At 41.2% G+C, this 16,842-nt stretch overlaps 1 protein-coding gene across 5 annotated transcripts in view; it reads right to left on the bottom strand.

Annotated features, from left to right (window-relative positions):
• Window positions 1-5,650: 5,650 nt before the first annotated feature.
• LOC120413926 (ATP-binding cassette sub-family C member 4-like) overlaps window positions 5,651-16,842 on the bottom strand; it is a 50,067-nt gene continuing 38,875 nt past the window's right edge. For all 5 annotated transcript variants that reach the window (XM_039574911.2, XM_039574912.2, XM_039574914.2 and 2 more), the window contains 5 exons: window positions 10,664-10,831; window positions 8,959-10,600; window positions 8,288-8,904; window positions 6,323-7,603; window positions 5,651-6,260 (listed from right to left, as the gene is read on the bottom strand). In XM_039574911.2, the coding sequence (XP_039430845.1) occupies window positions 5,993-6,260; window positions 6,323-7,603; window positions 8,288-8,904; window positions 8,959-10,600; window positions 10,664-10,831 (3,976 nt within the window). In that variant the 3' untranslated portion in view covers window positions 5,651-5,992. The remainder of the gene's footprint in view (window positions 6,261-6,322; window positions 7,604-8,287; window positions 8,905-8,958; window positions 10,601-10,663; window positions 10,832-16,842) is intronic.

The following is a 16,842-nucleotide window of genomic DNA, read 5'->3' as shown; positions in this document are numbered from 1 at the left end:
AACCGAACTTGACGTAACCGCGCTCCCTCTTTGGTCGATGGATTCGAAGAGAATGTAAAAGAGAGGAAGATTCTTCAACGGCGTGGTATTTGTGCAAGCCGGCTGTGTTGGTGAAACCGTGTTGGAGCGGTGTTGGTGGATTGTTTTTAAAATGTGTAGCTTGGTTTTAGTGAGAGCGTTTTGCCGGGTTTGGTTGACAGCATATTTAGTTACACACTAAAATAATTGGTGATTAAATGTCACTTAGCAAAGGGTGCTTCATGTTCACCCTAAAAAAATATTTCAATTTTATCACATCGGCCTCTCAATATGTATATCAAAATCTAACATACTTCAGCAACTCTGATATCCTTTCTATATCATCGCTCTTCGGAAGGCATGCCGGCATGTTTACACATGATGCACATCGACGTCGTCGTGCTATCCTGTACACTGAAAGAAACTAACATAGCTATCTCAAGTGATTTTTCACGTGAGAGTCTCCAAAAATCAACACAATAAATTCACGTGCTTTTCCTTTGATCCACACATGTTTTACATGTCAAATAGATGTGAATATCATTTAAAATCAGCTGATCGGTATCCAAAGATCTTTCACTCTTTTTTCGAATGCTGTTCACTGCATGTTCAAATGAATTTCACTTAGATTTGCCCCATTTGACTTTTCTTTTGATTTCGAAGTGGAAAGCACGTTAGATTGGAATGTTTTGGTTTTGAAATGAGTGTGGCAAAAAAAAAATCATTGGTAAGATGGCCACGGACGAAGCCGGTGAAAAATTTGCGGTTCGAAGCAAACTATTCTTTTTGCCAACAAATTACTTAAGTTTACATATTTCTGCGCTGGTGGTGAGTAAAAACATGAGACAATTAAGTACAATTGATTGAAATTAATGCAGATTAACATTATTTTTCCAGAAAATCAGGTTCCGGTCAGAGGTCGCCTAAAGAATCTGCTCCGATTCGGAGCTGTTAGTTCGGGCAAAAAATTGCAAGTGGTGTTTTCGAGATTCACCATGGACATCACTACGCATCTGCCAGCTGCCGGATCGGGAAGTGTTTGATGGTCTTGGACACTTTTGCTCGAAAAGCTTGAACCCGTTCGCGAACGAGATGGACCGTGACGTTACACCGGCTCAGCAGAGGTCATGTATTGCAGATCGGTAAAACGCCGTCGGAACCTGGTCCGCATTCTTCAACGCAGCAGTGAAATTTAATGTATGTGGAGTAAATTGTGTGGTTTTGTGCAATGTATAAGTTTATATTTTTATGTAAGTTTTTTGAAAACTTTTTCTTACTCCTGTCTATTCCATAGTTATAAGTAATAATTTTTCGATTGAATTACGATGTAAATCACAGCTGAAAGGAACACCAAAACTCTGTTGTGTACCTAAATGAACTCATTGTAAATTGATTATTCACAAATAAAACCGAATTGAATTGAATTGAATAAGTTTATATTTCGAAAAATAAATCTTATTTATATTTGAAACCCTGGAATAATTTTATGAAAAAGAATATGAAAACCCTCTCTTTGATTTACACATGTGGTGCACCTGAATACCATTGGAAAACCATTGAATTTACACTATAAACTCATTTAACATTAATAAGAAATGCAATTCAAATTCATAAGCATCGTCACGTGAAGTTAACGTGTTGTGCTTTTGAATTTACCATGTTGCGCAATGAAAATTTGTCAAGTGATTTGCACATGACATTCACATGCAAAGTCGTATGGGGCAGATTCACGTGTGAAACATGTGATATTGCTGTGGGCCTTTCTTTCAGTGTAGCACCCGCCATTTTGACGTTTCGAGAAAAACGAGAAAAACGCGTTTTAATGTTTGACCTTGAATAAACAAACACGAAAGCACGCAATGTAAATAATAACAAACACGTTTTGTTTGGCTGACCATTCTGTGCGTTGTCCCGAAGTTTGGTTGAAGTTGGTTGCTGGAGTCCCGAGTTATGTTTACAAATGTTTACGGTAGTCTAACTTTTACGTGCGTCAAACGCGTTCTGACCTGAAATCCTTTTGGCCAGTTGTCGCACTTACATCAATTTTCAGGGAGTGACAAGATAGCACGACAAGATTGAAACCACTTTCATATGAAAAGTGACAAAAATGCACGAAGTTTTTTCGGATTTCGTTGAATATCTCAGGATTGAAATCGAACTTTGGGGATCTGTGAGGCATTGTGAGCTGCACTAAATGGCGTTCTTAACTCAATTTGGCCTAAAATGCACGTACGACAAGTTAGCACGACGGCGACGACATGAGCGTGTCGGGACCATCCATAAACCACGTGAACACTTTTTTGGAAATCTAACCCCCCTTCCCCCCGTTTGTTTACAATTGTCCATACAAAAAAAAAATCTTGTTTTGTATGGAGCGTGGACAATCGCCATAACTCAATACTGATTTTTTCAAAAAATCGAAATATTTGTCGCAAAAAAATTTCAACTGTATTTTTCGATGTAAAATCAAATTTTCAATAAAAACGTACTTGAGTGAAATTTTGATAATGTGCACCGTTTTCATGCTAAAGCCGTTTTAAGGTAACTTTTTTGAAAATAGTCGCACTTTTTCACTTTTGTAAAAAAAATTTTTGAAAAGCTGAGAAAATTCTCTATATTCTGTTTTTTTTAACTTTGTTGATACGACCCTAAGTTGCTGAGATATTGCCATGCAAATGTTTAAAAACATGAAAATTGATGTTTTCCAAGTCTCACCCAAACAACCCACCATTTTCTAGCGTCGATTTCTCAGCAACTAATGGTCCGATTTTCAATGTTAAAATATGAAACAATCGTGAAATTTTCCGATCTTTTCGAAAAAAAATATTTTCAAAATTTTTGAATCAAGACTAACATTTCAAAAGGGCCAAATATTCAATATTACGCCCTTTTAAAATGTTAGTTTGGGCTTAAAAACTTTAAAAATATGTTTTTCGAAAAGATCGGATATTTGCGACCAATATTTCGATGTTTAAGTCAAGACTAACATTTTAAAAGGGCCAAAGATCGGATTTTTGCGACCAATATTTCGATGTTTAAATCAAGGCTAACATTTTAATCTAATCTAATCTAATCATACCCTAGCGCAGCCAATCTTTCGAAGGGATCCTGGAGAGTGCCTTAGGTTAGATGACGCCTAGCACTCTTCTTGTCATTTATTAACATTTGTAGTGCGCCATTGCATCGGAATGCATTGAAACATCACAAGCGTTAAAGCGGCCAGGCCTACTGCGTAAAGCCGTATCGCAGAGATGACTCGTAATTGGGTTGAGTTTGAGCACTGAGTGTTCGAACAACAACACAATTCTGAATCGACAGGGGAGGAAGAAGCGTGGCGACACACCACCATACGCTCCGAGATTTGGTTGTATTCGTTGGGAGCACCATGCTAAGAAGGTTTGGTACTCCGGGACCCTCTGGGATGGGACATTGTATTTCCACGAATGCCCTGGACACTATTTGCCGTGGTTATAGCGCCACAACTCGCTCTCTGTAACAGTAGTCCTAATTCCAGTCTAAGCTTACCAAGTCGTCATGGCCTAGCGGTTAGCATTTTTGCTTACCAACCCAAAGGACGGGGGATCGAACCCCGCCTCGAGCGACTTTGATTTTTCGTTCATATTCATCATTTCAAATTCTGTGTACTTAACTTTCTCGTTGGGCGCAGATGGGAATCGAACCCAGAACCATTCGCTTACAAAGCGAACACCGTAACCAGTCAGCCACGGCCGCTCCCTTTAAATCAAGGCTAACATTTTAAAAGGGCCAAATATTGAATATTACGCCCATTTAAAATGGTAGTCTTGATTTAATTAAGCCGATGCAAATATTTAAAAAAGTTTTTGTCCCTCGGCCCTGGCCGAGGACAAGGGGGGGGGGGGGGGCAAAAAAAAATATAAAAATTTAAATAACAAGCCATAGTCTTCACATTTAAATGAAAAAAGTGTTTTGAAATGCATTTTTCACTAGTTCAGTTGTTTTGCAATCATTAGTTTTCAAAAAATCTAAGATCTGACAAAAACAAAAATTGTATCGAAAAAAAAAGATTTTGCATCGAAAATTTTCAAAAAATCTTAAGATTTTTTAATAAACCTAAACATGCTAAAAATGATTTTAAACGCAGAAGAATGTATTTTAATTTGATTTCAGCTGGTTGCACTTGAATTTTCATTGAAATTTTGAAGTTTATTGTAATAATATTTTTTTTTCCCCCCAAGGGGTTGGAAACTCTTAGAGCTATAATTATTATGTTAACCAGTATATCAAAATATATGTTAGTATACTTATTATTTTCTTTACATATCGCCAGTATACTAACCAATATACTGAGAGTATCTTAATATACTAACAGATTATTTCTTTTCGGTTAGTATACTAACAAGTATACTGGAATATCGTTAGTATACTCAATATTCTTAAGTAATATTAGAGTTTCCAGCCCCTTGTTTCCCCCTGATTTTTCGGGACAATTTTGAAGGGGGGGGGGGGGGGTGACAAAAACTTTTAAAAATATTTGTACCAGCCTTATTTTCAAAATATTTTTTTCGAAAAGATCGGAAAATTTCACGAGTGTTGAAAATCGGACCATTAGTTGCTGAGATATCGACATTAGAAAATGGTAGGTTGTTTTGGTGAGATTTAGAAAACTTCAATTTTCGTGTTTCTTTTTCTTAAAACGGCTCTATCTCAGCAACCCGAGGTCCAATCTTCAATTTCTCTTAGACAATTTCATAGCAAATTTTCTGAACTTTTCAAAAAAAAAAAAATATTTTTAGAAATGGTCATCTTCTCACAAAATCAAAAACTGACCTTCCCATGCTATTTCCGTCTGCTCGGGAATTGTGTTACATGTGAGTTTGTTCATGTACCTAAACATAAATAATTTAAGCAACATAAATAGCTCTGACAGGAATGATGTTTTTGTTAATACATATTGTACAAATCGCCAGAGTGAATTCGCAGTGGTTTTTTTTATTATTCTTAAGAATTTATTGTGGGCTATTTGAAATTTGTTAATCAAAATATGTATCTTGCTATCTCGCGAACATTGAAAGTTTTATAGAAAATTACTGAATAAATTTCGAGTCTAATGTTGAACTTGAATTTGAATCTTATGTTTGACACCAAAATTTTAGTTTGGTGTGTTGTTTGTACTCACATACCAGGGATATCCACCATTCGGCCACGCCTGCTGCTATGAAAAAACAGGCATTTTATTAAAAATTGGTAAACGTCGTGTCCTAAAATTAGCAAACAATTCTCCTGGAATGACCGGTTGAAATGCTAGGAAGGCCTCATCCACCTTCAAAGTGGATTAAATATTGCATAAAGTCCCCACAAACTTCCTTGCACGTTCTCAACGTGCGACCGTTGCTTAGCGCCTTACTCGTTGCCATATATTCAACAATTCAATTGACTTCAATTGGTGACGGCACGCCAAACAATTCGCCGCCAGCATGCAGACAAATGCTGAGAGACGACGCGACTAACGCAGGCGATAGATGAGTTTGCATTAAAGTGGAATTGAGCTGCGGCAGAATGTGACCATCATGATGATTTGTCACACTTGTTGAAATGTGATTCTAATTTGATTTGCGGGATGCTTTCGGAGTGTGGAATTGTCGAGCGGGCGTTTTTGTTTAAATACATTTATTATTTGCTGTTGTAAATAAGGTTGTACGTACATAACATTCGGATGAATTCGCGCCTGTTTGTCTTAAAATCGAATTAACATAATTTCAGATGAAGCAGATTGATCACATAATGATGATGATACAACTTGGCCTTAAGTAACTACTACCTCGGTAACTAGTCGAGTTTGACACTCAAGTTCCGTTTAATAATAAGTTAAAATATAGATTCATAACAAATTGTTCTTTGTTTGATCACTGGGTTTCATCCATTCGAACACGATGAAGATTGTGTGCGCATTAATCTTAAGGACACTTTTTGTACCTTCCCCTTGCTCCGGGACTCACGCCGCGGCCATTTCCTCGTACTTTTGCTTCGCCGTCGCAATGAGTCGTTCCGATTCGGCGGGCCCGGTCGCCAGGACCATCTCCTTGAACACGCCGACGGGCATTTGCAGCAGGTCGTGCGGCGTGCCAAACTCGACCGATTCGCCCGCGTCCATCACCAGCACCCGGTCCGAGTCCATGACGGTGTGCAGGCGGTGGGCGATCGTCAGGACGGTGCACTCGGCAAACTTGATGCGGATCGTCTCCTGGATCAGGCGGTCGGTGCTGGAAGTAAAGGTTGAGGTTAGGAAAGGGGTTTGTGGGAGGGATTGAGTTTGGAAACTTACGTGGGATCTACGTTTGCGGTCGCCTCGTCCAGAACCAGTATCCGGTTGCTTCTCAGGATGGCACGAGCTAGGCAGATCAGTTGGCGTTGGCCAACGCTGAAGTTGGAACCCCCGGCGGCCACCGCCATCTGCAGTCCCAGCGGACCGTTGGCGATCTCCTTCAGTTCGACCTGCTCGAGGGCACTCCAAAGATCCGAGTCGGGGAAGTCCTCAAACGGATCGAGGTTTCTACGCAGGGTTCCGGAGAAGAGCACCGGATCCTGGGGGATGATTGAAATCTTCGACCGAAGCGTCTCCAGCGAAATTTCACCGGTGTTGACTCCGTCAATCAGCAGATCGCCCTCGACTTGGGCCAATCGGAACAGGGCTCCGATCAAGGAAGATTTTCCGGCCCCAGTACGTCCAACGATCCCGATTTTCTCCTTCGGGTTGATCTCAAAGTCCAGGTTCTTCAACACCAAGCTACCGCCCTCAAAGTAGCGATAGCTGACGTTCTTGAACCGAATCCGCCCCGACTCCGGCCAACTCTTGTTCATCGGCCTCGGTTGATCGGGTTGCTTTTCCGGCTTCAAGTCCCGGTACTCCAGCAACCGCTCGACGGACATCATAAAGTTGGCCACTTCGGCGCTCTGTCGAATACCCCACTGCATCATACCGGTGAGGGTCATCGCCTGCGTTATGGCCAATCCGACGCGATCGCCGAGTATGCTGGTGTCGATCAACAGGAAGCTAAACACCACGATCAGCACGAATACCAGGCAGAGGAGATCCAGCGCAAATCCGAACGCCGTGGCGCTCGTAATGAACATGTAGAACGACGCCGTGTGCAGGTCCTGATGCGAGTCAAACTCCTTGATCAGCTCGCCCTGCGCCGCGAAGGCACGGATCGTGGGAAGACCCGCCAGCGAAGCTGCCAAATGTGAAAACACCGGCGATCGCGTAATTCCCTCCAGCCGCTTGATGTTCTTCGACGTCTTCAGGTAAATCCTCCTCAAGTAGATAAAGATCACCCCCAAAAATGCCAACGGGACCAAAAACATCGGATTGACAATCACCGTCACGACGATCGTCCCGACCATACTGAGGATTATCTGGGTCGCGTCCAGGATCGCCTTCGGCAGCAGCTCGTCCACCGAGCCCATGTCCTTGGAGAAGCGGTTCAGAATTCGACCGGACGGGTTCGTATCGTAGAAGCGCATCGACGTGGACACGCACCCGTTGAACATGCTGTCGTGCAGGTTCTGGGACGCCCGCACCGACGTCTGGTAGAAGCTGATTGATCTGCGGGACAAAATGGCATTCAGATTTGGTTAAATCAAATTTCGGTGATTCGTGCAAGGTGGGACACCCGAAAATTGCATAAAAAGGTTGTTCTTTTGAAATAAGAAAAAGCTGAACACAGCTTGCAGAAATATGGCTGATTGATTAATGGTGGGACGGCCACATGAAATGAGATGGAATTTTGCATGTTGTAATGAAACTCATTGTTGCCTGACGGGTCACCAACTCAAATCTGCAGGAAATGAACTTTTTTGCGAGGCGGAATGTAGACATAACATGACAATGAGACTGATTGTTTTATGGTGGGACGCCCACTTTCAATGAGTTTGATTGCAGCGAGCTGGGACAAGAAAAGTGCATGATCGATAGCGTGGTAACAAGTCAGTAACGAAATTTTATAGTAACGAAGTGGGACGCCCATATGGAACGAGATGGCTTGGAAGGTGGGACGCCCGCAGGAATGAGACTGACCGTTAAATTTTTAATCGCCCACGTGTAGTTAGTTTGATCGTTTCAAAGTGGGACCCATATGGATTGTCGATTACTTTTCTAAGGTGGGACGCCTACCATGATTATACTGGTATTTGTTAGGTGGGACGCCAACATGGGTTAGAGTAAGAGTCAAGCTATGTTACTGCTTGTAGTAAGGTGGAACGCTCGTATGAAACAAAGTAAACTACTCACCTTGAGATTGCTATCAGGAAGACGCTGATCACGAGGGCTCCGTGCACGGCCATGCACAGTTCGGTGCTAAGAAGTGGTTCCTCCACGAAATCTCCCTCCGGCACCGTCGCTTCCAGAACTCCCGAGCTGTTCGCCCTGACCGACGCCACTGCATCGGTCCCGTTCTGCCGCAGGAAGATTCGCTGCTCCTCCTGACTGGTCCAATAGGCAACCCAAAAGTCCGCTCCACTGGCCGCAATCTGCGTGGCGATAAACAGCAACAGCAGCCCAAACACGACGAACGGATTCGCGCCGCAACGCACGTAGTTCAGCAGTACCGATCCCTGCACCGTGCCCTTCGAGCTCATCTCAATGTTCTGATTGTCCTCGGGAGATTTGGACTTTTCCTTCTCACTCTTGTCGCCTTCAAGCGTTTCATCGTCGAAATCGTCCAGCGACTGCGACGACGAAGCGATCGATCGCGAAGAGGCACGGGAATCCCGCCTGCTGCGCTTGCCGGACGTTACGATCGAGCTTTCGCCATCTCCCGTTTCCTCCTCCAGCTTGGCCAGCAGTTCGACAAAGTCGATCCCGTTGCGGGACAGATCGTGCGGGGTGCCTTGCATCGTCACTTTACCCTGAAAAGAGAATATTTTGAGTTGATTGTTTTGAAACAGCTTTGAAGAACTCACCTCATTCATCACCACGATCCAGTCGGCCTCCTTCAGGAAGTGCACCTGATGGGTCACCAAGATTCGAGTGGTTTTCATCTTGCCCAACCGCCCGCGCGGTCCAATACAGATATCGAACAGATGCCGTCCCACGTGGGCATCCACCGCACTCAGCGGATCGTCCAGCAGGAAGATGTCCGCCCTCCGGTACACGGCCCGTGCCAAGCTGATTCGCGCCTTCTGCCCACCGGACAGGGCCGCTCCGCGCTCCCCGATGATTGTCTTGTCCGCGTGTGGCAGCTGCTCGAAATCGCGAACCAACGCGCAAGCCTGCACGACGGCGTCGTAGCGTTCCTTCTCCATGGGTTGGCCGAACAGGATGTTCTGGCGGACCGTGCCGGCAAACACCCACGGTTCCTGGCTGACGTAGGCGTGCTTGCCTTTGCTGACGATCGACCCGGACTCGACGGGGAGTTCCTTGAGGATGGCTTGCAGGAGGGACGATTTGCCGGCGCCAACGGGACCGATGACGCCGATAAGGATGCCTTTGCGGAAGTCCAGGTTGACGTTGGCGAGAGTCGCCGACTTCCACGATTCGTCCTCTTCGTCCATTTGTTTTACGGTTTCGACAATTTTAGGAACTTGGGCGGTTCCGTTCTTTGACGCCGGATTGGATGGATTTTCTTGCTGTTTCACTGCACCCCACCGCGCGGTTACGTTCTTCATTGAGATTGCTACATTCGGTGGGAGTTGGGTGTCGGACTCGATCAGTTTCTGCTTTTCTGAAACGTCCCCGTTGACCCCAAGTTCCTGGAGGAACTTGTCCTTCACCGAGGGAAGCTCGCCGGGTTTTTCCTCGTACTCCAAGAATCGCTGCAGGCGCTTCATCGCGACCATGGCTTCAGCAATCTCGGCGATACCTCGCACAAACATGGCGGACATTGTGTTGGCGAGGATGCCAAAGTACATGGCCACCACGAATACTTTGGCCGCGGTGAGGTCATTCCCTAGCAGGACCATCGCCATCATCGTACAAAACAAAGCCGTCCTCGTAGTGAACAACAAAAATGTCATGTACAAACCCCGCACGTACGCACTCTTCTTGACGATTTTCAACTCCATCCTACGGGCCAACTTAATCAACTTTGCAAACGGTTTCTCCCAAGCGTACATCTTGATCACCTGAATCCCGGAAATAATCTCATCCATCAACCGGATCCTCTCGTCGGTCCTCAGCGCCGTCTGCAACCGAAACCGCGAAGTCAACTTGCCCGTGTACGCCTGAATCGGCGTTACGATAAAGATCACGATCATCCCGATCAACCCGGCCACCCCAATCTCAACATACAACAACACTCCCACGATGATCGCCAGCAGCGGCGCGGACCACATCGAGTGCAGAAACACCGACACAATGTCGAACCGGTTCACGTCGTTCGATAGCAGGTTCACGACCTTCCCGGGTGCCGTATCGCCCAGCGCCGTCCGCGACAACCGCAGCGCCTTCCGGTAGATCACACTGCACACCGCAATGCGCACCTTCATACCGTTCTGGAAGCTCCCCAGAATGTACTGGTTGATCGAGATCACGCTCAGCGCGTTCAGCCCCACGATCACGCCCGCATAGTACAGGGCACTCTCGCGGCTCACGTTACTGTCGCGCCTGGAACGTGCGAGAATTTCACGTTAGTCAACCTGTTCTACAATGTCGTAAAGCCCGCCTTACCTGAAATACTGCAGCAGCATGCCCAGGAAGATCGGCTGGGCCAGCCGGATAAAGATGTCGTTGAAGACGGCGATGAACCCCAGCACGGTGTACTCCCACCAGAACGTCTTGAAGATGGCCTTGATGAGGGAGGGTCGGCCCGGGCCGGACTGTTGGGCGAACCATTTTCTGGAAAAAGCGGCGAGAAAATCATCATCATTTCAATTATCATCAATTATTAAAAAACAGTATTTTTGAAAAGCTGAGAAAATGTTCTATATTCTGAGACTTTAAAAATCGGGCAATTGGTTCCTGAGATACAGATTTTTATAAGTGTTTCTTAATTGGCCTGTAATTTTTAACCTTTTCAACTGACAATAGGTCTATTCAACAATAGGCAGTGCGTGGCTGAATGGTTACGCTGTCCGCTTTGTAAGCGGATGATTCTGGGTTCGATTCCCATCTGCTCCAACCTTCCATCGGATGATGAAGTAAAATGTCGGTCCCGGCTTTGGTTGTTGTTAGGCCGTTAAGTCATTCCAGGTGTAGGAGTCGTCTCCATGCCCTAAGTACAAACAACACACCAAACCAAACCTACTCCGGTGGAATCGCTGGCGGCGGTTGGACTCGCAATCCAAAGGTCGTCAGTTCAAACACTGGGGTGGAAGGTTCCTTGGAGTAAAAAGAGGTTTGGGTGCTCTCCCCATTCAAGCCTTCGGACTCATAGGTTCAAGCAGAAACTTGCAATAGAGACCACAAAAGACCCGGGGGTCGTTAATGTGGATGGTTTGATGTGTTTTTTAGGTCTATTCCCGTACTAAAGAATTCTGCAATTCTGCACGAAATCGGCAGCAGAGCGTTCCTGAAATGTTCTGCAACAAAAGTAATTTTTCTCTCAGACAGAACTTCTGCAATGAGAGAGGCTGAAGTTGCAGCAGAATCGTTCCCGTACTTTTCTGCAAGCACTCTCTTCTCTTTCATGTTGAAAAGTATCTGCAAGTTGGTGTGATGGATGTTGAGTACACACAAAAAAAGGTTGAATTTTGGAATGTTGAAAATTTGGTAGGTCAAATATTACCTCTTTTTTGAGTAATATTACATAAAAATGTTTAAAAATGTAAACCTGATGAATATTCATCACAAATTGATGAAAATTAATCATTTTCTGAGGTAAAATTAACCTTTTTTTTGACTCAAAATCTGTCACCATTTCCTCATGAATATAACCATCCTTTTTTCTGTGTACACGCTACACATAAAATTTGCAAGTTGGGTGAAATCAAGCATTTTATTATTTGTTGTAATAAATTTGATGTCTTTTTTATTTCTAAATTGAAATAGTCTTTTCAAGGGGACGTTTGTATATTTTGAATTGATGGATTTTTTTTAATCAGGTTTTATTAAGAACGATATTTTTTATAATAAATTTCAAATTAATATTTGTTGAGGGAATAATTTTTGATCTTGAATTGTTTTTTTAACAGACTAAATATGTGTGTTAAAATAATAGGTACATCAAATTGGAAAGTTATTAATCATATCTGTAACGGTCCTACCAATCTGTACTCTAATATGAACCAAAAAAATAAAGTAATTTTGTCGAACTTTCAATAAAGGAATCATGAAGGAGGTATTAGTCTATGCCAGACAAACAAACAGGCTGACGTTTCTGCAAAAAAATCAGGCAAACTGTTAAAAAGTGCAAGTTTGTTTGTTTGTCATAGTCTAATGGGTAATTCTCCGCCAACTCACACAGCAGTTGCCCTGACCCCTCTTCGATTTGCGTGAAACTTTGTCTTAAGGGGTAACTTTTGAAAAATTTCGAAAAAACGTATTTTTCATCGAAAAAAACACTAAAAAAGTTTTAAAAATTCTCCCATTTCCGTTACTTGACTGTAAAAAAATTTGGAACATGTCATTTTATGGAAAATTTAATGTACTTTTCGAATCTACATCGACCCAGAAGGGTCATTTTTTCATTTAGAACAAAATTTTTCATTTTAAATTTCGTGTTTTTTCTAACTTTGCAGGGTTATTTTTTAGAGTGTAAAAATGTTCTTCAAAGTTGTAGAACAGACAATTACAAAAATTTGCATATATAGACATAAGGGGTTTGCTTATAAACATCACGAGTTATCGCGATTTTACGAAAAAAAAGTTTTGAAAAAGTTGGTCGTCATCGATCATGGCCGTTCATGGTCAACCGGCGACAGTTACGGACGACGAAACAAAGAGAAACGCAAAAAGTAACTTTTTAAAAACTTTTTTTCGTAAAATCGCAATAACTCGTGATGTTTATAAGCAAACCCCTTATGCTTATATATCAAAATTTTTATTATTGTCTGTTCTACAACTTTGAAGAATATTTTTACACTCTAAAAAATAACCCTGCAAAGTTAGAAAAAACACGAAATTTAAAATGAAAAATTTTGTTCTAAATGAAAAAATGACCCTTCTGGGTCGATGTAGATTCGAAAAGCACATTAAATTTCCCATAAAATGACATGTTCCAAATTTTTTTACAGTCGAGTAACGGAAAATGGGAGAATTTTTAAAACTTTTTTAGTGTTTTTTTTTCGATGAAAAATACGTTTATTCGGAATTCTAAGTACGCCATCAAATCGGGCGTCTACTTTTACATAAAAGTCCCTTTGACACCAAATTTCTATCTCATCACCGTTTCAGGCTGCAAATTATTGAAAAACACCTCTTTTTTCGCATGTTCAAAAATGGAAGGGGTCGTACCGCCCCTCCGTCACGAGATATCGAAAAACGGACCTCGGATTCGTGATCAAAGACAAAAGTTACCCCTTAGGACAAAGTTTCACGCAAATCGAAGAGGGGTAAGGGCAACTTTTCCCGATTTCGTGTGAGTTGGTAGAGAATTACCCTAATACCTTCTAAGGTTATATAATTGACATACATAACATTTTTGCTGAAACGAATGTTTCGTTGTTTACACATTAGAGTGTAACAAAAATGACTTTTTGGCGGGCATTCAAGGGTTTGTTCCGGTGGGCATACTAAGCCCAAATCCAAAATATGAGCTTGATTGGACGCAACAGGAGCTGGCGCTCCGCCCTTCAATTTTAAATGGGATTTAACCCGTAAAAAAACATTTTTTTCAAAAATGTCACTTTTTGAGGCATTTTGGCTACCAATGCGTTTACCAAAAACATCACTGGCGTGTAGGCCAGATCCTTGCGCATCTTTTGGTATAAATAACATTGACATTTGGAGCACCCTGGAGCTCGGTACAGGCCTTCAAAGTTTGGCATTTTTTCGAAAAATCGGTCCCGGCAAAAAAGATATGCGTCGCGCCTCGCGACGCCCTAGACGCCATTTGATTTTGCCAGGGCCGATTTTTCGAAAAAATGCCCAACTTTGAAGGCCTGTACCGAGCTCCAGGGTGCTCCAAATGTCAATGTTATATATACCAAAAGATGCGCAAGGATCTGGCCTACACGTCAGTGATGTTTTTGGTAAACGCATTGGTGGCCAAAATGCCTCAAAAAGTGACATTTTTGAAAAAATCTTTTTTTACGGGTTAAATCCCATTTAAAATTGAAGGGCGGAGCGCCAGCTCCTGTTACGTCCAATCAAGCTCATATTTTGGATTTGGGCTTAGTATGCCCACCGGAACAAACCCTTGAATGCCCGCCAAAAAGTCATTTTTGTTACATCCTATTACACATCATATTTATATCCTTTGTATTAAAAATCTAGACTTTCGGTATTTCCAATTCTAAAATTCTTAAATAATTAATTATTAAATTATTAACCTTTCAAATTCTTAGATGCCGCCATCTTGAATCACAAAAAATAGACATTTTTAGAGTAATATTTTAGGTTAGAAACTCAAATTTAGCGGATTTAGAGATTTGAAATTTCAACGAGGTCTTCGGACAGTATAATACGAACCGTTTCATTTTTGAGTTTTTTGTGCAAGATTTTTAAATTTTAATTATTTTTGAAATTATAATTTCTTTGTTTTTTAACTGTTGTTTTTGATTTTTTTTGATCACAGGGTGTGACAACTGCCCCACCATCCTCAGAAATTTGTTCTAAATTTGGTCAGGGGGTGTCCACAAATGACGTATGTTACAAAACTTCCAAATTATTGCCCCATCTTCCTCAAAGAGCTGAGCACGCTAGTGGGTCTGATCTCTCATTTTTTTTTTTAATTTTGATATTGGATTTTATTTCGAATTTTCAAATATTTGAATTTAAATTAAAAACCTATTAATTTTTTCAAGTCTAGATTTTTTTATTTAGATTTTTTACACCCAAAGGAAATATATAGCTCAAAATCTGCAGCAGTGGATTTGCTACAGAAAATGTTATATTTTATAACATTTTTTGCAGCAAGCTCATAGTTCAATTTTGCCCGTGTGTAAACATGTCAGCGATCTGCAGATCTCACCAACACATATAATGCTGGCGCGTCCCCGAGCAACACTCCAGAGAGAACATTATGTTCGCGCTTTGTCCCTCACAATTCATCAAGCGTCTTTGGCGCAGTGGTAGCGTGTCGGATCAGCAACCTAAAAGTTGATGGTTCAATCCTCGTTCTGTTAAGATTTTTTTTTCTGCAATACAATCAATCAGCCGTCGGTAATGTCGATAATTGTCGGTAACGGGCAAAAATGTCATACCCCTATATCGCAAAAAATGCATGAGGACAGATTTCATGCAGATTCTGATATACTTTCATGCCGCCATGTATCACAATCATGCGACCACCAGTTGGGTGTAGAATCAGGCTTTTTAAATTTTGAATTATGAATATGAATTATGAACTCAACTAATGTAAAAGTTTTGAACTGTTTGTAATGTATAGTTTCTACCAATGCATAATTGATTTCTAGTGAATAATAAATGGTACTTGCTTGATTTTTAAAATAAAATGTTCAGTTGCATAAAAATAATACCACCGTTCTTGAGATAAATTTCTTTCAACATTTTTTGAAAATAATTAAAAAACTTAAATACCCAATTTGAGTAAATACACTCAACTGTGTACAATATTGCAGAAAAGTACTGGAACGCGCTGCCCAGGCAAAAGTTTTGCCGCTTCTCTTCTTGCAGAACTACTGCAAAAAAGAGAGTTGAAGAGAGCGAGCTGAAAAGAACGGGAACGTGCTGCAAAAAAGTGGCTGCAGAAATTCTGCAATTCTGCAAGTACGGGAATAGACCTGATATCTCGGAAATTATAGGTCCGACTTTCAATGTTAAAAAACTTAACTTTTGTCAGATTTTTTCAATTCAATTATTTCGAGATTATTGTGGTTTAGTCTGCACTATGAAATTAGGAAAATTATTTATTTGCAGACATTTTCAAAAGTAAGGCTTGATTATAAAATTTTGAAATTATTTCTGCAAAAGTGTTCAAAACTACAGGATAATTAGGTAACAATTAGAAAAACTCATTTTCATCCATTCGAATTTCGCAAAATCAAACTTTTTATCAGTAAGTTTGCTGTTTCTCGTCAATGGTTCATTTTAGTTTGGGTTCTCATTGATTTTTATGTGAAATTGTCCGGGAAACACAACGTTTATAACATAAAAAATCAACAAAAAAAGGGAATGGGTCTAAACCGCATTTTAAAACTTAAAGTGTAAAAAAATAGTTGGAATTTAATTTTCATTAATCCCATGGACAGTTTCCTATAAAGGCAACTTGAAAAAATTCTTATGGTATAATAGTTGCAAATTTTTATGAGAAAAACAATTTTTTTAAAGGGGGATGAGGATTCCCATCGGCACCAAACTTGGCATTTCTGTTAACTATCGATAGATGAACGTTTTCTCCAAATTTGGTCAAGCACGGTGAAAATAAAAATGTGACTATATAAATGCACAGAAGTGCATTTTTTTATTGGATATTTTTAGTTTCACGATATTATCCAAATTCACAGCCAAGACCAAATTACACGGAAACGATTTCGGTAAAATAGTGAACAACCACTAGTCCTAGACTTCTTTTTTAATATGTGCAATGTCCATTTTGGCATTTATAAAATCTATACTCCAAATTCAAATTGAAAATGTGTTAAAAGTAACCCTTCAATTTTCTTTTAGCACAGCACAGAAAAAAAATGATGGTAATATTCATCAGGAAATGGTGACAGATTTTGTGGCAAAATAAATGATAAATTTTACCCCAGAAAATGATGAATTTTCATCAGTTTTTGTTGAAT

This window comes from Culex pipiens, chromosome 3 (genome assembly GCF_016801865.2).
Source record: "Culex pipiens pallens isolate TS chromosome 3, TS_CPP_V2, whole genome shotgun sequence".
In the NCBI taxonomy this organism is placed as follows: domain Eukaryota; kingdom Metazoa; phylum Arthropoda; class Insecta; order Diptera; family Culicidae; genus Culex; species Culex pipiens.
The sequence above is the reverse complement of the archived record's forward strand: the minus strand, read 5'-3'. Positions and strand labels throughout refer to the sequence as shown.